The sequence below is a fragment of the Jaculus jaculus genome, chromosome 9 (genome assembly GCF_020740685.1).
Source record: "Jaculus jaculus isolate mJacJac1 chromosome 9, mJacJac1.mat.Y.cur, whole genome shotgun sequence".
Classification (NCBI taxonomy): domain Eukaryota; kingdom Metazoa; phylum Chordata; class Mammalia; order Rodentia; family Dipodidae; genus Jaculus; species Jaculus jaculus.
Window position 1 is genome coordinate 82,458,220 of NC_059110.1, and position 21,648 is coordinate 82,479,867.

At 42.1% G+C, this 21,648-nt stretch overlaps 1 protein-coding gene across 1 annotated transcript in view; it reads right to left on the reverse strand.

The window, feature by feature from the left end:
• Positions 1-3,848: 3,848 nt before the first annotated feature.
• The window catches only part of Rpa1 (replication protein A1), a 79,708-nt gene continuing 61,908 nt past the window's right edge, over positions 3,849-21,648 (reverse strand). Inside the window, exons 13-17 of the mRNA XM_004667849.3 lie at positions 16,440-16,572; positions 15,810-15,986; positions 13,334-13,441; positions 5,982-6,068; positions 3,849-4,774 (exon numbers count right to left, since the gene is read on the reverse strand). Coding sequence (XP_004667906.1) covers positions 4,670-4,774; positions 5,982-6,068; positions 13,334-13,441; positions 15,810-15,986; positions 16,440-16,572 — 610 coding nt within the window. The 3' untranslated portion in view covers positions 3,849-4,669. The remainder of the gene's footprint in view (positions 4,775-5,981; positions 6,069-13,333; positions 13,442-15,809; positions 15,987-16,439; positions 16,573-21,648) is intronic.

Sequence of the window (21,648 nt, forward strand, 5' to 3'; positions counted from 1 at the left end):
TCTGGAGCCCTCTGTTTATTGCTTATTTCAAGGTCTCAGTAAGTTGCCCAGGATGAGCTCGAACTTGCAATCCTCCTGCCTCACACTCCCTAATAGCTTGAATTATAGAAGTGTACCACCAGGCTCAATTGATTTGAGTTTTTCTTTTCTTTTCTTTTTTTTATTAATTTAAGAGAGGGAAAGAGACCAGGTGAGAGAGAGAGAGAGAAAGAGAATGGGTGTGCCAGGGCTTCTAGCCACTGCAAACAAACTCCAGATGCATGCATAATCTTGTGCATCTGGCTTGCGTGGGTACTGGGGAATCGAATGGAAGTCCTTTGGTTTTGCAGGCAAGCACCTCAACCACTAAGCCATCCCTCCAGCCCTGATTTGAGTTTTTCTTATCAGCAGACCTTTTTTTTTGTTTTTTAAATTGAGGTAGGGTCTTGCTGTAACCCAGGCTGACCTGGAAGTCACTATATAAGAGGGTGCAGCAATCCACCTGTCTCTGCTTACCAAGTGCTGGGATTAAAAGTGTGTACCACCACACCCAGCTTTTTAAAAAAATCTTTTTATTTTTTAAAAATTTTGGGCTAGAGAAATGGCTTAGTGGTTAAGGCGTTTGCCTGTGGAGCCAAGTGACCAAGGCGTGATTCTCCAGGAACCATGTAAGCCACATGCACAAGGTGGTGGCACATGCACCCGGGGTTTGTTTGCCATGGCTAGAGGGCCTGGTGTGCCCATTCTCTCTCTCTTTGCTTGCAAATAGATAAAATTTTAAGAATATTTTTATTTGTTTGAGAGAGAAAGAGAGAGAGAGAGAGAGAGAGAGAAGCAGAGACAGAGAAAGAGAATGGGCATGCCAGGGCTTCCAGTTGCTTCAAACTCCAGATGCATGTGCCACATTGTGCATCTTACTTATGTTGGGTCTTGGGGAATTGAACCTAGGTCCTTTGGCTTTGCAGGCAAGTGCCTTAACCACTAAGCCATCTCCCCAGCCCCCAGCTATTTTCTTTTAAACAATGAATGTGGATTAATTGTGTAAGAAATGACTGAGGGTTGAATCACGCCCTTTCCTTTAACAAACAGCAACAGTGCTTAACATCAACTTAATAATAAACTCATTTGGTTAGGTTTTTTTTTCTTTGAACAAATAAAGTTAAACCATCTGAACTCCATTCTGAGAAAACAATAATTTCCAAAGGTGTTTGTAAAGGCCAGAATTCTATCTACAGAGTAGATTATAAAACTAAGGTACCAAGCCATGTAAAAAGATGGAAACTAAATTAAAGAGTGAAAAACAGCCTTTGACACAAAGAAACAACCTGCTAGGGGAAGAGTGGCCTTCTAACAAGTGCAAGGTGGGAAGAGAGGCCAAGGAACCTGCTGCACTTTCTATAAATCAAGCCTGGGCAGGCAGATCGCCAGAGATACACAAGTCAATATCAACCTTAGATACTGGGCTGCCAAACTTCACTTTTAGATAGTATATTAATTATGTAGTCAATATCCATGGGTTTCATTAGTGTATTAAATATCACGATCAATATTATTTATACTTTTTGAAGATGGACCACTTCTGACCCAGTAGTTCAAAAAAGTCAGAAGAGCATGCTAGAGATCAGCAAAACTTTAATGGAAAGCATAAAACACTGAGAATATGGACAGAAATCAGATTACTGTCACACAATGAGACTGGAGGGAACTCAAGAACCATTTAAAATAAAGGCAAAGTGATTTTTTTTTAATTGCTTAACACTGATATCATGGTACTCACATTGATCTGTGACAGATAAAAAATACAACATGGACACCCTTCTGAGGTAAAACTATATTCAGGAGAATTCTAAAAACAGTGGGCCAGAATCTACTTAGGCAACCCTTTGGGATGTAAATCTCTTAAAAGCCTAACAGTAGAGCCAATTCTGAGGCTGCTCAGCTGGTGATGTGATTGTTTCTTAGGGAAATCGGCTAAGCATCCTCCCTCCAGGGAGCCTTCTCCCTCCTCTCCCTGGACTTCTAAACACATCTGCGTATGTTGCTTTCATCACAGTGCCTAGTGGGAAACTGGGAATAGGTCCAGCAATTTCAGGACACATCCTGGTATTTTGCTGGTCAATCCTCTTCACTGGGCAGACAGACCCACGTTGAGGAGAAGAGGGAATGCTGGGAGGAGGAGATATAAAAGACTGGTTACTGGATTGAAAGCTAGATCACCATTGCCAACCCACAATTTGTCAATCCGGAACAGTGCTGAAGACTGTAATTTTCTAGTCAATGCTTTATAAGCAAGGTCAGACAGAAAAGAGCTTCTGAAAAAATCATGGAGGCTTCAGCCAGAGAATCTAGTGCAGTCCAATTCCCAACTCCAAGTTTAAGGAAGACTGTGGTCTCCACATTCGTGAGCCTGCAAAGTCCCCTGACATCTCTTCTCAGCAATGGGAGTCATCCATGCCACCTAGGGTGGGCTGGTTCCTCCCAAAATAGCAAGGTACATGCCTGGAATCCCAGCACTTAGAAGGTAGAAGCAGAAGGATCTCAAGCTTAAAGGCCTCTCTGGATGACATTAGCGAAACCCTATTTCAAAAACAAACTGAGGGTGCAATAGTCTGGTATGATGGTTAGGTTAATCCTCACTGTCAACCCAACTGGACTTAGAATCACCTAGGAGATGGAAGACACACCTTGAGTACATTTCTTCTTTTTTTTTTTTCTTTTTTGGTTTTCTAAGGTAGGGTCTCACTCTAGCTCAGGCTGACCTGGAATTCACTATGTATTCTCAGGGTGGCCTCGAACTCTTGGCGATCCTCCTACCTCTGCTTCCCCTTGGGTACATTTCTGAGTGCTGGGGTTCTACAAAAGCTCAACTGAGAAGGCAAAACTCACACTGAGTGTGGGTGACACCTTCCCATGTGCTGGGTGTGGTGGCGCACGCCTTTAATCCCAACACTCGAGAGGTAGAAGTAGGGGGATCACCTTGAATTTGAGGCCAGCCTGAAACTACATAGTGAATTCCAGGTCAGCCTGGGCTAGAGTGAGACCCTACCTTGAAAAACCAAAATAAATAAATTAATTAATAAGAGAGAGAGCAAGAGCGAGAGAGAGAGAGAGGAGAAAGCAAGCTGAGCATCAGCATTCATCTCTCCCTGCTTCCTGACTACAGACACAATGTGACTCACACTCCTGCTGCTGCAGCCAGAGCCACTGTTTCTGCCACACCTTCCTCCCTGTCACGCACTGTACACTGAGACGATGAGCCAACACAACCCCTTCTTCCTTCCTTGCATGGTTTTTGTCAAGTATCTTGTCACCACAACAAGAAAAAGTACACAGGCTGCCACAAAGCCTCTATAGATGGCATACGTGCACACACTGAAAGCCAGGCCTGCAGCTGTGGGGAACTGCAACACTGCCTGGGTACTTGGAGCACTGTGCAGCAAATGCTAAGCAGTGGGTTGCAGCCACCAGATAGATAATTAATATGATTAGGAACACACAGAGCAATCGTGCACTTGCTGGCTGAAAAGCCCAGAAGCGTAATGACTGTTTTCTTACTTGCTCACTGTCTGTACACATTTCAAAGCCTGGCTGATGTTAGACTGCTGCGTAAACATCAATAAAATCCCAAAGTGCCAATCACCAGCATTCTTGGGCACAATGGAGTTTTCTTTTTTGTTTTCATTCTTTTAAGGATACATTTCAGGGTTGCAACCATTAGTAAGAATAATCTCCAGGCCTCAGCCTTATCTCCCAGTTTGTAATGAGTTAACATCTCCCCCAAGTGAGTATTTATTATGAGGAGTAATTAATTGCTTTCTAGTTACAAGAACCCTCTGCATTCAAATAAAGTAGGATCCAGGAGCAAAGAATATGTACATATATATATGTTTATTAAGACAAAGCAAGGGAACAAAGGGCTGCTCCTTTCAAAACCCTTCCTACTTAACATAGCTTTAATCAAGAAATATGTACAGGTACAAAAAGTGTACATTTGCCAACCAAAATTCAACATTAATTGAAGAGAAAACTCGAGTGATGCTTTGTAGTTGCCTGGATATCCCCAGGGGACAGCAAGTCAATGCTTATCAGTCGTCCTCAGAGAGACAATTTTGATTAATATCAGACCCATCTGACTCAGTCTATTAAATCTATTAAACCCTGAAGGAAGAACAGTCTTCAGATAGAAAAGAAAGGCCTTTGATTAATAATTCTACCCTATTGCCATTCCAAGCATTACCAACCAAGTGGCACCTCTGGAAAGAGCAAGCCTTTGAATCCCAGAGGACACTCCTCCTGAACACCTGCGCTCCTCCCCACCCCCAGGAGGAACCCAAGTTGTAACAATGTTACCATGGAAAAGCAAAACCCAGGTTACATAATTTACCTCATCACCTAGAGTTAGGGTCAATTATTTGTGACATAATTCCTGCTTAAAGATAACAGTCTTAATAAAAAATCTGACAAAAGATAGTAAGGGATTTGGTATCATACTCCCTCCAGATTGACTCCTGGGTCTAGTGGTTTCTACCACTGTCCTCTGATCACATCGTCCTTTGCCCACCAATGGGTCCCAAGAGGGGCCAGTCCACCCTGAGAGGCTCCGCACTGGGTCGTTTAGGTGTCACACGGGTGGGAAGAAATCCATCCCATTTCAGCTCTTTATTTTCTGACGGCAGCCAGCACCACCTCCTCACATCGCCGCATTCTTCCTGATGTTCTGGATCAGCCTTCTGCCATAGTCCCTGTAGTCCACAGGCTTCACGTCCATCACAGTGGCCTTAATTCGAGACTCATCCTTTGAAGACAGAAAAGCGGTTTGTGAGTGATGGAGCCTGGCGTGGGGCAGCGGTGATAACCTCCTTTGCTTCAGTGGCTTTGGTGAGCCCAGCAGGAAGAACTAGACTTTAGAAATTTCCACAGATAAAGTACTGCGGGAAAGAGCCCAGAAACCTGTGGCTGGGAAAGTGGCCAGACCTCCCGTCACAGACCCTTTCCCTCAGGTCCCCAGGTGCCCAACTCTGAGCCAGCATCTCGAGTCAAAGAAAAAGCACCTGCAGCAGAAGAGGGGACTGCCCTGCTCTTCACATCCCTGTCCACCCCAGGACAGCATGGCACCAAACCCCCTTTCACCCACCGGACCCCCTGCCACTCCACCACACTGACATCTTACTTAACAACTAACACGTCTGTCAGCAGGTACAAAGGTCTGATAATAATTCTAACTATGCAGACCCTGCACCTGAAGGTGTCGGCGGACAGGGCAACATCCAGCCCACCCTTACCCAGGTGCTCACAGACTTCTGCCTGCTCAGTCCTCACTGAGCTGAGCAGCCGGGGGTCCACAAGCGTGTTAAGAACCGAGCTTGGGAGTCAGACCCAGGTTGCAAACTGGCTCTGCCACTTGCTAGCACATGACTTAGGGCTCAGATGTGTTCTCTGTGTGCCTACACCCTTCCATCTTTCCTCAGTAAGACTGAGTGAGAAACAACAGTTCTGACAGGGTGCTGTAGGATCAGGTGAGGGTGTGCGGCAGTGACATGCCGTATTATGACTGTACAGCTATACGACATTATAGATAATTTAAAGAATTTTCAAGGTAATTTTAAGTACATGTGAAGTTTGCTTCATATACTGATTTTTGGAACCTAAATTCATAGGAAATGCAAGTCCACTATACAGACCATCATTTTTTGTCATTGTGTACACACACACACACACACACACACACACACACACACACACACTCAGATGGTAATGGAAAAGGCCATATAGCATTTCCCTCCTAGATGTTCAGACATGACACAGAAGCATTAAGTCGACTTCCACATCTGAGACGGGTTGGTAGTGGCACCTCAGTGCAGACAGATCCCATGAGGAAGGGACACAGTATGCCCGGCACCAGTATGGAGTTTGCGGGCACTGATATGGAAGTGCTTCTGTGGGCGGCCACCAGCCACTGCCCACCCCTCGCTCTTGTGCTGCACCGCAGAACCCTTACTTACATTGTAGTTTTCCAGTTTGACCCTGATTTTGAATGTGAAGGATCGAAAGTTTGCATTCTGAAAAATTTCTTCAAATGCCTGCTCGTTCTGTAATAACAACACATAGAAACTACTGAAAATGACTATGACTATTTTAAAATACACTTCTATTTTATTTATTTGCCAGCAGACAGAGACAAATAGAGAACGGATATGGCGGGCCTGTTTTTTTTTTTTTTTTTCAAGGTAGCGACTCATGGTTGTTCAGGCTGACCTGGAAACTCTCGGTGATCCTCCTACCTCTGCTTCCAAAGTGCTGGGATTAAAGGAGTGTGCCACCATGGCTGGCCGGGGCTTCTTGCCACCACATTTGAGCTCCAGATGCATGAGCTACTTTGTGCTTCTGGCTTTATGTGGGTACTGCGGAACTGAACCTGGGCTAAGAGACTTTGTAGATAAGTGCCTTTTAACTGCTGAGCCATCTCTCCAATGTCCTGTAAGAGTATTGAAAATACACCTGCTGGGCTGGAGAGATGGCTTAGTGGTTAAGCACTTGCCTGTGAAGCCTAAGGACTCCAGTTTGAGGCTCGATTCCCCAGGACCCATGTTAGCCAGATGCACAAGGGCACACAGGCGTCTGGAGTTCGTTTGCAGTGGCTGGAGGCCCTGGCGTGCCCATTCTCTCTCTCTCTCTCTCTCTGCCACTTTCAAATAAATAAATAAACATAAAACAAAAAAATTAATTAAAAAAAAAGCCGGGCATGGTGGCGCATGCCTTTAATCCCAGCTCTCGGGAGGCAGAGGTAGGAGGATCACCGTGAGTTCAAGGCCACCCTGAGACTCCATAGTGAATTCCAGGTCAGCCTGGAGTAGAGTTGAGACCCCACTTCAAAAAAACAAACAAAAAAGGACTGGAGAGATGGCTTATCAGTTAAGACATGTGCCTGTGAAGGCTAAGAATCCTGGTTCGATTCCCCAGGACCCATGTAAGCCAGATGCACAAGGGGGTGCATGCATCTCGAGTTTGTGGTGGCTGGAGGCCCTGCTGTGTCCATTCTCTCCCTCTCCACCCCTAAAATGAATCAGTAAAATTAAGACAAAGCAAAACAAAAAAGCAAGCAAGCAAACAAAAACAAACAAACAAAAACTCTGTTAAAACAAAACCAAGGGACTGAGGAGACAGTTCAGTGGCTTAAGGTGACTACTTACAAAGCCTGCTGGCCTAGGTTCAATTGTCCAACCACCTATGTAAAGCTGGACACACATTTGTTTGGCATGCTTCCCATCCCCTACATACATGAAAAAATGTATTTTTTAAATTAAACCACTTGACTTTTAAAGTATAATTCTTCAGTGTTTGCAAAGGATTGGTTTGGTGCCAGAATCCCCCACCCACAGTGGATACCAAAATCCAAGGACATTCAAATTCCTTATATAAAACGGCAGTGTTTACACAGAACATACATACACCTTCATCTGTAGGTTACTTACAATACCAAGTACAATGTAAATACTGTAAGTTGCACAAAGTGGTACATAGAGTTTGTTTGCAGCAGAAAAAGGTCACAATGTACCCGTAAACCTTCTTTCTCTTTGTTTAGTGAATAATGATATGAAAAAAAAAAATCTAAGACTGGGAAGATGGCTCAACAGGTTTAGGGCAAGCACAAGGACCAGAGTTTGAATCTCTTGCACCCATGTAAAATGCTGTATGTGAGGCTGGAGAAATGGCTTAGTGGTTAAGGTGCTTGCCTGCAAAGCCAAAGGACCCAGGTTTGATTCTCCAGGAGCCATGTAAGCCAGAAGCACAAGGTGGTGCATGTACCTAGAGTTTGTTTGCAGGGACTGAAGGCCCTAGTGGCCTATTCTCTCTCTTTCTCCTTCTTCCTTTCTCTCTCAAATAAATAAAATAAAATGAAAAAAATTTTTTAAAATGCTGTATGTGGCCTTATGCTACTGTAGTCCCAGCACTGGGGAAGCAGACAGAGGCTGCATGGCTTCCTTATTTAGCTGAACTGGTGAGCTCCAGGTTCAGTGAGAGCAATAAAGGAGGAGCATGGCTTCCTTTTTTAGTTGAACTGGTGAGCTCCAGGTTCAGTGAGAGCAATAAGGGAGGATGCCCAACGTCAGCCTCTGGCCTCCATACACACCTGCACTCACATGTATACACCCACATTAAAAAAAAATCTCAGGGGCTGGAGAGATGGCTTAGTGGTTAAGTGCTTGCCTGAAGCCTAAGGACCCTGGTTCGAGGCTCGTTTCCCCAGGACCCACGTTAGCCAGATGCACAAGAGGGAGCACGTGTCTGGAGTTCGTTTGCAGTGGCTGGAAGCCCTGGCGCGCCCATTCCCTCTCTGTCTTTCCCTCTCTCTGTCACTTTCAAATAAATAAATAAAAATGAACAAAAAATATTTAAAAAAAACAACAAAAAACCTCAGGCTGGACAGATGACTCAGTGGTTAAGGTGCTTGCCTACAAAGCCTTAAGACCCAGGTTTGATTCTCCAGGTCCCATGTAAGCCAGATGCACATGGTAGCACATGTGTCTGGAGTTTGTTTACAGTGGCTAGAGGACCTGGTGCACCTATTCTCTCTGTCAAATAAATAAATAAATCTTAAAAAAAAAACTCAGAAAAAAAACAAACAAACAGGGCTGGAGTGATGGCTTAGCAGTTAAGGTGCTTACCTGTTAAGCCTAAGGACCCAGGTTCGATTCTCCAGTACCCATGTAAGGCAGAGGCACAAAGTGGCACATGCTTCTGGAGTCTGTTGCAGTGGCTGAAGGCCCTGGCATATCCATTCTCCCTATCTGCCTCTTTCTTTCTCTCTCTCTTAAATATATATATTTTTTAAAGAGAGCTGGGCATGGTGGTGCATGCCTTTAATCCCAGCACTAAGGAGGCAGAAGTAGGAGGATCGTTCTGAGTTTAAAGCTACCCTGAAACTACAAGTGAGTTCCAAGTCAGCCTGGGCTAGAGTAAGACCTACCTCAAAAAAGTGTGAGACTGCAAAGTGATTTCCAAGTCAGCCTGGGCTAGAGAAAGACCCTATTTTGAAAAGACCACACAAACAACAACAACAAAAAAACCCCCTAACCATCTGTACATGGTCAATACAGGTGTAATTTATCCCTTCAATATTTCTGATTCATAACTGGTTGAATCTGAAGATACAAAGAACAGACTATAACCAAATTCACAGAAGCAGAACAGAGTGGCCAGTACTGAGAGGAGGGAGGAATGAGAAGCTATACTGTTCAAGTGGGTACTGAGCTTCAGCTTGGGAAAATGAAAAGGTTCTAGAGATGGACAATGGTAACAGTCGGATGACAATGTGAATGTAATGTCACTGAATACTTCACAATGGTCACAATGGAAAAAGAAAAAATGTTCAAGTTGATCACAGTCAATTATTTCAGCCTCTGTATTTATAGCTACAGATTTGCTTGTGCAACAAGAGAAGACACATGGAGTGGGCAAGGGTCAAGGAAAGTTCAGAACGGGGGGGGGGGGTGCGGGAGGGAGGGAGAGAGAAAGAGAGAGAAAGTGGTAGTTGGCATGCCAGGGCTTCCAGCCACTGCAACAGAACTCCAGGTGTGTGCACCAGTCACCTTGTGTGTCTGGGCTTCTGTGGGACCTGGAGAGTCGAACATGGGTCCTTAGGCTTTGCAGGTAAGCACCTTAACCACTAAGCCTTCAAACAAACTATGGGGCTGGAAAGATTGTTCAGTGATTAAAGGCACTTGCTTGCAAAGCCTGCCAGCCCAGGTTTGATTCCCCACCACCCAAGTAAAGCCAGATGTCCAAAGTGTATGCATCTGGCGTTGTTTGCAGTGACTAGAGGCCCTTGCATGCCTGTAGACACTCACACCCTTTCAAATAAATAAAATACATTTTAAAATATTTAAAACTCTGGTCAAGTGAGAGGGATATGAGAATGCATACCTTTCCAGCACTTTTCAGGAGACTGAACTTAGGGCTTCATGCAAGCTGGGTAAATACTCTGCTACTGAGCTAACAACCTTGGCCCTTTTTGTCCTTTTTAAAATTGAAATATGGTCCCACTAAATTGCCTAGGCTGGTCTTGAACTTTTGATCCTATCTCAGGTTCCTGACTGGCTGGAATTACAGCCCTGTACCACCATGAACAGATATAGAATGCATTTTGTATAAAAATCACAGGAACTGGGCTGGAGAGATGGCTTAGTGGTTAAGGCATTTGCCTGTGAAGCCTAAGGACCCATGTTCAACTCCTCAGATCTCATGTAAGCCAGACACACAAGGTGACACATGCATCTGGAGTTTGACTGCAGTAGCTGGAGGCCCTGGTGCATAAATTTTCTCTCTCATAATATCACATGAACATACAGCTTTATATAAATTAGTTTATATAAGTACCTTTGTGAATTAGGAAACATAAAATGGCTTTATCATGTGGTTTTTTTGGTAGATGTTACTTACCGCCCCCCCAACCCAAAAAGTTACTCTTTGGACTAAGAGCTCAGGCTGACCTGGAATTCACTATGTAAGCCTCAGGGTGGCCTTGAACTCACAGCAATCCTCCTACCTTTGCCTCCTAAGTGCCTCTTTGGACTTTTTATTTGAGAGATTATGAGTGTGTCAGGGCCCATTGATGCTGCAAACAAACTCCAGACACTTGTACCACTTTGTACATCAGGCTTTTTACATGGGTACTGGGGAAATGAACCTGGGCCAGCAGCTTTGCAAGCAAGTGCCATTAACTGCTGAGACATCTTCTCAGCCATGGTCTTTCAACATATAAATAAAATAACATATTAAATCTTCATAAAATTATACCAGTTACCATTACTCTTCAGGATTAGAGAAAGCATGGGAGCATACTACAACAACATCAAGGGTCCTGAGGGGAGAGTTTTGTCCTCATTCACCAGTAGTAAGAACAGTCACATCGAATAAGCTCATAAAAAATCCTGAAAGGCTTCCAGGGGCCTTAAAATCTGATATGAAAATAGAGGACCAGGCAAAACAGATAAAAGATATTACCACACTTAAAAAGTCAATTCCAGTTATTTCTATAAAAAGGCTTGTTGGGACCATCTTCAGAGATCTATGGATAATTCAAAAAGAAGGCTAAAGCAGAAGCAAACAGACAGAATTGAGAACAGAAAAAATATACCAAACAGGAAATTCTTTTCTTTGTGGCCTTTACAAGTGTTCTAATCAATTTGGGAAAGGTGTGTATGTGTGTGTGTAATATTAGGTGGATTCCAAATTTCATGGCCTAGAGAAAATACAGCTTCTGAATCTTTATGTGTGTTTTTTTTTTTTTTAATATTCTGTTATTTATTTATTGGAGAGAGAGGGAGAAAAACAGGCATAAAGAGAGCAAGAGCGAGAGAATGGGCACACCAGGCCTTCTAGCTGCTACAAATAAACTCCAGACGCATGCTCCACCTTGTGCATCACATTTACATGGGTCCTGGGGAATTGAGCTTGGGACCTTTGGCTTTGCAGGCAAGCACCTTAACTGCTAAGCCATCTCTCCAACCCTCTTTATGTTTGTTTGTTTGTTTTTTGTGTGTTTATTTTAATTTATTAAAGAGAGGGAGGGAAATGGGCATGCCAGAGCCTCCAGCCTCTGAAAACAAACTCCAGATATGTGTGCTTCTTGTGCATCTGGTTTATGTGGGTCCTAGAGAATAAAACCTGGGTCCTTTGGCTTTGCAGGTAAGCACCTTAACTGCTAACACATCTCTCCAGCCCCTGTTTTGTTTTTTTGAGGTAGGGCCTCACTTTAGTCCAGGCTGACCTGGAACTCACTCTGTAGCCTAGACTGACTTCAAACTCACAGTGATCCTCCTACCACAGCCTAAGTACTAGGATTAAAGATATGTGTCACTACACCTAGTTTAGGCTTAATGTCTTAATTTAGCAAGTATTTTTCTTAAGTTTAGCATAACTGGTATTCTATTCTCTGCACTACAGTATGTAATCTATGTAAATCTAGAATGCAGATTTGTAAATGTGAAATGAATAAAGTTATTTTGGTGACAGGGCTTTGCTATATGATCCAGGATTGCTTTTTTTTTTTTGTTTTTGTTTTTCGAGGTAGGATCTCACTCTAGTCCAGGCTGACCTGGAATTCCCTCAGGAATAGTCTCAGGGTGGCCTAGAACTAGTGGCGATCCTCCTACCTCTGCCTCCTAAGTGCAGGGATTAAGGGCATGTGCCACCACGCCTGGTTAGCTTTTTCAAAAAATTAAGTATTTTATTTTTATTTATTTGAGAGAAAGAGGAAGATAGAGTTATGAGCACACCAGGGCCTCTGGCAACTGCAAACTAACTCCAGACACATGCGCAGCTCATGCAACTGGTTTACATGGGTACTGGGGAATCAAACCTGGGTCCTTAGAATTCACAGGCAAGCAGTTTAACTGCTATGCCATCTCTCCAGCCCCATGGTAGCTTTGATCTCACAATACAGACCATGCTGGCCTTGAACTCTGGGTAATCCTTCTGTTTGGAACCACAAGTGTGAACCACCATGCACAAGTGAAGTTATCTTATGAAACAGTCACTTCATAAGAACTGAATCTGAAGCACGTGAAATAGCAAGCACCTCCTAAATGCATTTACCCCAAAATTTCACTCAACTTTCCTGGAAGGTGTTTACTATGTTAAAAAGGCACACCTAGGACTGGAGAGATGGCTTAGCGGTTAAAGCACTTACCTGCAAAACCTAAGGACCCATGTTTGACTCTCCAGGTCCCATGTAAGCCAGATGCACAAGGTGATGCAAGTGAGCAAGGTTGCACATGGTGGTGCACGTATCTGGAATGTGATTGTAGTGGTTGGAGGCCCTGTTGCACCAATCCTCAATTCTGCAACTCCCCAGAAAAAGTACAAAAAAAAAAAAAAAAAGGACAGCTGGGCGAGGTGACACACGTCTTTAATCCCAGCACTTGGAAGGCAAAGGTAGGAGGATCGCTATGAGTACTTCCCCAGGCTACACAGTGAATTCTAGGTCAACCTGGGCTACAACAAGAGCCTACTTTGAAAAACAACACAACAACAAAAAAGAGGCACATCTGGACTTTGGGGTTTTTCAGAAGACACATTCTTGATCTTGAGTGATTGCAGTCACACTGCTCTGATGTGTGAATAACAGACTTGTAATGCTTATAATATGCATGCACTGTATCAAAAGCTTTTTATGCTCCTTGACTCATTCCCTCATGTTAAGTGCATCCATAATGGACAGAAGGAAGATGAGCTCTAAACAGGCACTATAATCAGAGATTATATACAACAATCAACACAACAAACAAAACAAACATTAAACAGCAAAACAGAGCTCAGTGGTATATAACATGAGAACTATTACATCGCCGACCTTCTCTTTTAATTCCCCGAGATAAGCAGTGTTCTGTCCAAGGATAGCTTCTGCAGACTCTTGGAAACAAGTCACCCATTGATTCTCTTGAAAATCTGCAATATTTGCCTAGAAAAACAAACAAACCCCCCCACAATATATTTTAGCAAAGAAATAATAAAAGGAAGGCATATTAAGGAAATGGAGGTTAACTTATCCCACTCATTAAAATAATTTATTATTTATTTTATTTAAATAATTTTTAAGGGGAAACATTAACATTACATTTACATACAATATTCTATTTATGATGGTTTGATGTAACAATTTCCCCATGTATGTACAAGTGCAGCCACTCAATCACCCTTCCTGTCTTTCACTTTTAGTATAGCATCCAATGAATTATATGAGATACTCAAACTAACTTACTTACTTACTTACTTACTTTCTTTCTTTCTTTCTTTTTTTTGAGGTAGGCTCTCTCTCTAGCCCAGGCTGACCAGGAATTCACTATGTTCTCAGGGTGTCCTTGAACTCACAGTAATCCTCCTACCTCTGCCTCCCGAGTGCTGGGACTAAAGGTGTGTGTTAGCCAGGCATGGTGGCACACACCTTTAATCCCAGCACTCAGCAGGCAGAGGTAGGAGAATTGCCATGAGTTCCAGGCCACCCTGAGACAACATAGTGAATTCAAGATCAGCCTGAGCTAGAGACTCTAGCTTGAAAAAAAAAAAAAAAGTTGTTAACATGATTGGCTAAATTGGTGGTTATTGATGTTCAAAGAAACATGGAAATGCAGAAATGTCTTCACTTGTCTCATTAATGTTTCTCATTATTGCATAGCCTTTGATTGAACACACATGAGTACCACTATATTATATATATGTATAAGTATATACATATATATAATTTTACTTTAGAAACAAGATCGTATTTAATACTCTGCACAAAGAAATTTTGGTTCAAAAAAAGATAGTCTTTCACATTTCCTCTTTCCAATTATAATGCCTGAGTATGTGCTTTTTTCATTTAGCAGTCTTCATTACAGATTGTTTTCAAATATTTTTAATTTTAATTTTTGTTTATTTTTATTTGTTTACTTGACAGCGACAGAAAGAGAGAGAGAGAGAGGGAGGGAGGGAGAATGGGCGCGCCAGGGCCTCCAGCCACTGCAAATGAACTCCAGATGCATGTGCCACTTTGTGCATCTGGCTAACGTGGGTCCTGGGGAAGCGAGCCTCGAACCGGGATTCTTAGGCTTAACCACTAAGCCATCTCTCCAGCTCCTGTTTTCAAACATTTTAACTGCTGAAACTGTTAAAAAGTAAGTGGTAAATTCTAAGGCCTTCATAGTTCCTACTATGAATATTCAATCTAGTAGAATATGAAGGACAAAACTTGCATCCAACTTCTCAATATAAACACCAGTGTAACAGACTACTTTATACAGCTGTAACGCCTTTTACTATTTCCTTAGAACAAACTATTTCTAGGTTGCCAATGTCTCAGAAAATAGAAACAAATTAAAAAAAAAATATTTTACTTATTTATTTGCCAGACAGTAAGGGAAAAGGAGGACAGAATGGCTCCATTAGGGCCTCCAGCCACTGCAAACAAAGTCCAGACCCATGTGTCACCTTGTGCATCCGGCTTATGTGGGTACTGGGGAATCAAACCTGGGTCCTTAGGTTTTGCAGGCAAACACCTTAACTGCCATCCCTCCAGCCCAGAAATAGAATCATTTTTAAGGCTTCTGATATATGACTGTCAGCTTCTAATAAAATGAAAGCACACACTTTCCTGTACTTTAATCTCTTCATAAAAGCACACCTTTCACTTTATAGGCTTTTAAAATACAAAGAAATAGGTAGGTATGGTATCTCACACCTGTATCCCAACTCTCTGAAGACTTGAGGCTAGAAGATTGCCACAAGTTTGAGGCAGCCTGGGCTATATTGTGAGATTCTGTCTCAGAAACAAAACAGAACATCTCCAAAACCATGCAAAACAGCAATAAGCCACACGGGCACACACTCCTGTGATGTCAGCTTTGCTATGGAGAAATGACTGTCCATAAGAAACACCACCTGTATAAGTGCACTTACTGCTCCCCAGAAATGCTACTTCACAGCGCAAAGTATTAACCACTATACGATCACAGCCCAGAAATGCTATTTCAAATTAATTTACCTTCTAACAGAGGCAAGTGTCAATACTGTAATTGTACAGTGTACTCGGAGCACTGATATCGGAGGGAGGGTCTCAATGTAACTTTCAGGCATACAAGAAGCTTTCAGGAGCAGGAAAGTAATGGCTATTCAGCTGAGTGAAAGGCCCTTGCTTCCTTATTTATACAACAGGAACAGGCTCTTTAGCACTTTACTCATCCACAAGCTCCCCATCACGAACCATCTTGGCTCTGCTGTCTGTGTCCAGTGCCTGGCATGTGGTAGCAAATCAATAAATCCCACAGAATTCATCTACACATTTCACTTACTAACAAAATCATGCGATATTTGAAATTGGGAAATTCCCGGTCACACTTCTCACAGCGGTATAACCCATTCTGCTGGTCAATCACTTTCTTATTGCAGTCCTGAGTTGGGCAGGCCTGGTACATACAGTTGTCTTTTCGAAGATACACCACAGTTGCCACTGAGCTAAAATAGTCTGCCTGCAGGAGAAAAGGACGTCAGTGAGACTCACAGCACCAAGCTCACACTCAGGAATGGAACACGCAGCTCAAAGTTCGCCCTCCCGTACGAGTGTTTCGTGGATTCTAGTTCCCATGCCTGCGAAGCGATGAAGGGGAACCATTCATTCCGCAGTTTCAGAAATCACATGAGCTACATATAAACCCACGAAGGTGACAGACTAATTTCTCAAGCGCTCCTCAACATGAGCACAGCCTCTTTGCTCTGGCATTGACTCTCAACCAGTGCACAGAAACTGTGAGAAAACCATTAAAACAGCAATTGTGTGGACCCCTGGTACATTCCCTTGGGCACTGTGCTCGGGGCAGAGGCCCAGGTGAGAATGACAGTTCTGAATTAACAGAGCAGATTTCAAAGCTCAACCCTCTCGTGCTTTCTGTACTTTTGTGAAGAAAGAAGGGAACATGGGATACCTTGTCACCTTGGCCCAGGTTCTCTGATTTAACCTCATACAGAGTTTTCCAGTTGGTATTGCTCCCTCCTGTTCCTCCACTCTTAAGATCAGAGATGGAAACACCATCTAAGGCTTGTCCTTCTGAGTCGAACCTGAAAGAAATAGGTGATGATGGCAAGCACTCTACAAGCTTCTCCAAGGTTCTAATAGTTATAATATACCAGACACAAGCTCTCTGTCCCCACCAACTTTCACACGGGTCCTGGCCATGTGGGCTGGCTAGTGTCTTCTATTGTACCTTAGTCTACTGAAGTCTACATGCTCATGCTCTTACCTTTTTTTTTTCTTTTCTTTTCATCCTTCTAGGTAGAGTCTCACTCTGGCTCAGGCTGACCTGGAATTCACTATGTAGTCTGAGGGTGACCTTGAACTCACGGTGATCCTCCTACCTCTGCCTCCCCAGTGCTGGAATTAAAGGCGTGTGCCCCAGGCCCAGCACATATTTTTACTTTTTCATTTCATTTGCTTTGCTGCACACCACTGGTCAAGACAGACAGTGCCAAAGTACCACAAACCAATTTCTTAAACTGTGCCTGAGCCCAAAATACATTAACTCAACAAAAAGCAAGGTGGTGGCACACACATTTAATACCAGCACTCAGAAGGTAGAGGTAGGAGGACTGCTATGAATTTGAGACTACATAGTGAATTCCAGGTCAGCCTGGGCTAAAGCGAGACCCTACCTCACAGACAAAACAAAACAAACAAACAAACAAACCAAAACAAACAAATAAAGGGGCTGGAGAGATGACTTAAGTTTCTTGCCTGTGAAGCCGAAGGACCCAGATTTGATTCCCCAGTACCAATGTAAGCCAGAGGCCCTGGCACGGGCTCTAGCTCTCTCTCAAATAAATACATAAACAAACAAAAAATACCCCAATAATGCAGAACTCTGGTATAGTTGTTTGGGCTTTAAATGCCCATCTCAGTTAACAGCTGTGTTTTTGTCATCACTGACACATGTCAGTATGGAAAGGGATACTTAAACACTTTATTTATTTGCAAGCAGTGAGAGAGAGAGAGAGAGAGAGAGAGACAGAGAGAGAGAGACAGAGAGAGAGAGACAGAGAGAGAGAGACAGAGAGAGAGGAAGGACACACCAGAGCCTCCAACCACTGAAAACGATGTATCACCTTGTACATCTGGCTTTACGTGGATACTGGAGAACTGAATGGGTCATTAGACAAGTATTTTAACTGCATTAACCATTGAGTCATCTCTCCAGCCCCAGAAAGGGATATTTAATGTATTGTTTAGGGCTGGAAAGATGGCTTAGTGCTTAAGGCACTTGCCTGCAAAGCCTAAGGATCCAGGTTCAACACTCCAATACCTATATAAACCCAGGGTGGCGTATGCATCTGGAGTTTGTTTGCAGTGGCTAAAGACCCTGGCACACATTCTCCTTCTCTAATAAATAAAAATGTAATAATTAAGCATGTTAGCCAAAAATGTTTAAGTGATGGAAAAACCTTTCAAGCCCAATACAGAATCTAACTGGTTACATAACCCAAAGTAGTTCATCAGAAGGAACTATCTGCTTTCTTGGTGAGATTTTACATATGCAAATATTAAAGCTAGATTGATTTGTGTTAAATTATTATTAAAATGAATTATACTTTAAGCCAAAAAAAATCCAAAGAATCAATGACACAAAGAGTTGGTTCTTTGAAAGGATAAACAAGATTGATAAACCCTTAGCAAATCTGACTAAAAGAAAGAGAGAAGAGACACAAATTAATAAAATTAGAGATGAAAAAGGCAACATCACAGCAGATACCAGAGAAATTCAAAAAATTATAGGGACATACTATAAAAACATATACTCCACCAAACATGAAAATCCTAAAGAAATGATTTTCTTGATTTATATGACCTACATAAATTAAATCAAGATGAAATTAATCTCTTAAATAGACCTATAACAAGCATGGAGATCTAAGCAATTATCAAAAATCTCCCGACTAAAAAAAGACCAGGCCCAGATGGATTCACTGGGGAATTTTACCAGACCTTCAGGGAAAAACACCATTGCTTAAGCTTTTCCATAAAATAGAAAAAGAAAGAATCCTACCAAACACCTTCTATAAAGCCAGCATCACCCTGATACCAAAACTAGGCAAAGATAGAACCAAAAAAAGAAAATTACAGATCAATCTCCCCCATGAACAAAGATGCAAAAATTCTCAACAAAATATTGGCAAACAGAATACAAGAATATATCAGTAAGATAATTCACCCCAACCAAGTAAGCTTTATCCCAGAGATGCAGGGATGGTTCAATATATGCAAATTGATAAATTTAATGCATTATATAAAATAACTGAAGGACAAAAAAAAAATCACATGATCATCTCATTAGATGCAGAGGAAACATTTGAGAAAACCCAACATCCCTTCATGATAAAAGTCCTACAGAGACTCGGAATAGAAGGAACATATCTCAACATAATAAAGGCTATCTATGACAAGCCTACAGCCAACATATTACTTAATGGGGAAAACTGGAAACTGTTCTACTAAATACAGGAAGAAGACAGGGTGTCCACTGTACCCACTTTTATTTAATATAGTACTGGAAGTCTTAGCCATAGCAATAAGGCAAGAGACACACATAAAAGGGATACAAATTGGAAATGAAGAGATCAAGTTATCATTATTTGCAGATGACATGATTCTATACATAAAAACCCTAAAGACGCTACTAGCAAACTGTTAGAGCTGATAAACACCCACAGCCATGCAGAAGGATACAAAATAGATACACAGAAATCAGTAGCCTATATGCTAACAGCAAACACAGAGGATGAAATCACAGAATCACTCCCATTCACAATTGCATCAAAATAAAATAAAATACCTTGGAATAAACCTAACTAAGGAAGTGAAGGACCTCTACAATGAAAACTTTAAAACACTCAAACGAGAAATTGCAGAAGACACTAGGAAGTGGATAAACATTCCTTGTTCCTGGATTGGAAGAATCAATATTGTGAAAATGGCAATCTTACCAAAAGCAACCTACACATTTAATGCAATCCCAATCAAAATTCCAATGGCATTCTTCACAAAAATAGGAAACACAATCCAAAAATTCATTTGGAATCACAAAAAATCTCAAATATCTAAAACAATACTGAGCAACAAAAGTAAGGCTGGTGGTATCACCATACCTGATTTTAACTATACTATAGAGCCATGGTGACAAAAACAGCATGGTACTGGCATAAAAGCAGACATGTAGATCAATGGAACAGAATAGAGGACCCTGATGTAAGTCCAGGTAGCTATAGCCACCTGATATTAGATAAAAATGCCAAAACTACTCATTGGAGAGAAGACGATCTCTTCAACAAACGGGGCTGGGAAAACTGGATTATGTAACTGTAGAAGGATGAAAATAGATTCTTCTCTCTCTCCATGCACAAGAATTAAGTCCATATAGATTAAAGACCTTAACATCAGACTAGAAACTCTGAAACTGCTAGAGAAAAAAGTAGGGGAAACAATTAAACATATTGGTCTTGGCAAAGATTTTCTGAGTCTAACTCTAGTTGCTCAGGCAATAAAACCAAAGATTAACCATTGGGACCTCTTGAAATTACAAAGATTTTGTACAGCAAGACACTGTGATAAAGCAAAGAGGCAACCTACAGAATGGGAAAAAAATCTTTGCCAGCTATATATCTGATAGAGGATTAATATCTAGGACATACAAAGAACTCAAAAAATTAAATAAGAAGAAATCAAACCAATTAAAAATGGGCTATGGAACTAAATAGAGTTCTCAAAAGAAGAAATACAGATGGCATATAAACATCTAAAAAAATGTTCTACATCTCTAGTCATCAGGGAAATGCAGATTAAAACTACATTGTGATTTCATCTCACTCCTGTCAGATTGGACCATCATGAAAACAAATGAAGGGTGCAGAAAAAAAGGACCCCTTCTACCTATTGATGGGAATGCAATCTGGCCCAGCCATTGTGGAAATCAGTGTGGAGGTTCCTAAAACAGCTAAAAATAGATCTACCATATGACCCAGCTATATCACTCCTAGGCATATACCCTAAGGACTCTTCTCATTACCTTAGAGATACGGGCTCAACCATGTTTATTGCCACTCAATTCACAATAGCTGGGAAATGGAACCAGCCTAGATGTCCCTCAACAGATGAGTGGATAATGAAGATGTGGCACATTTATACAATGGAGTTCTATTCAGTGGTAAAGAAAAATGAAGTTATGAAATTTGCAGGAAAATGGATGGATCTGGAAAGGATTATACTAAGTGAGGTAACCCAGGCCCAGAAAAACCAAACATTGCATGTTCTCTCTCATATGTGGATCCTAGCTACAGATGACTGGACTTTTGTGTGAGCAGGAAGAAAACTCAGTAGCAAAGTCCAGTAACGTAGAAAAGTGGGGTACTTAATAGGATGGCATTGTATTTATGTAAGGAGAAGAATAGATTAATGGGGGTGAAAAGGCCCAAAGTGAGGTCAGGGGAAGAGATTGGGTAAAGGAAAGGTGGAGGGAGGGCTAATCAAAATCTAAGAGGATAAAAATAAATCATATGGAATCCTACTTTTTGGGACAATGGAACACTCAGGAGCCATAGATTGTTGCTAGAAAAATTTCAGTGCCAAGGATAAGATACCTTCCAGTGAGCTGTTGATCAGGGAAGTCCCTGATGCCCTCAAAACATTACAGGCCATTGCTGAGGCCCTTGGTTTCCCACCAGGAATGGATGGTAAGACCTTATTGCTGAAGACTCCACATACTTGGGCTGCAAGCCCACTGAGAAATCCTGCTGGAACTGAGCTGATAACCTCCTCCATGTAGACCAGCTGACAGAAAGCTGGAAGAAGCCATTCTGCATGCAGTTCGATGGAAGAAAGAGAAAACACCAGTGAAGATACTCAACAACGGATAATGCAAGAATTATGTTTGGCCAGCCAGGCCAAATGAGCCAACAGGTGCAATAGTGGCATGTCTGTTATGGGCGAAACCATCTGCCCTCTAACTGGACTGGAGGTCCACTCCATGGGAGGGAATATATGCCTGATACTGAAAACTTAAAACAGGGGTAGTCACGAGACCTAGGAGTCTAACATCTGCTGATGTCTGGCTAAATGTATATACTATGCTTATCAAACTGCCCAGTAAG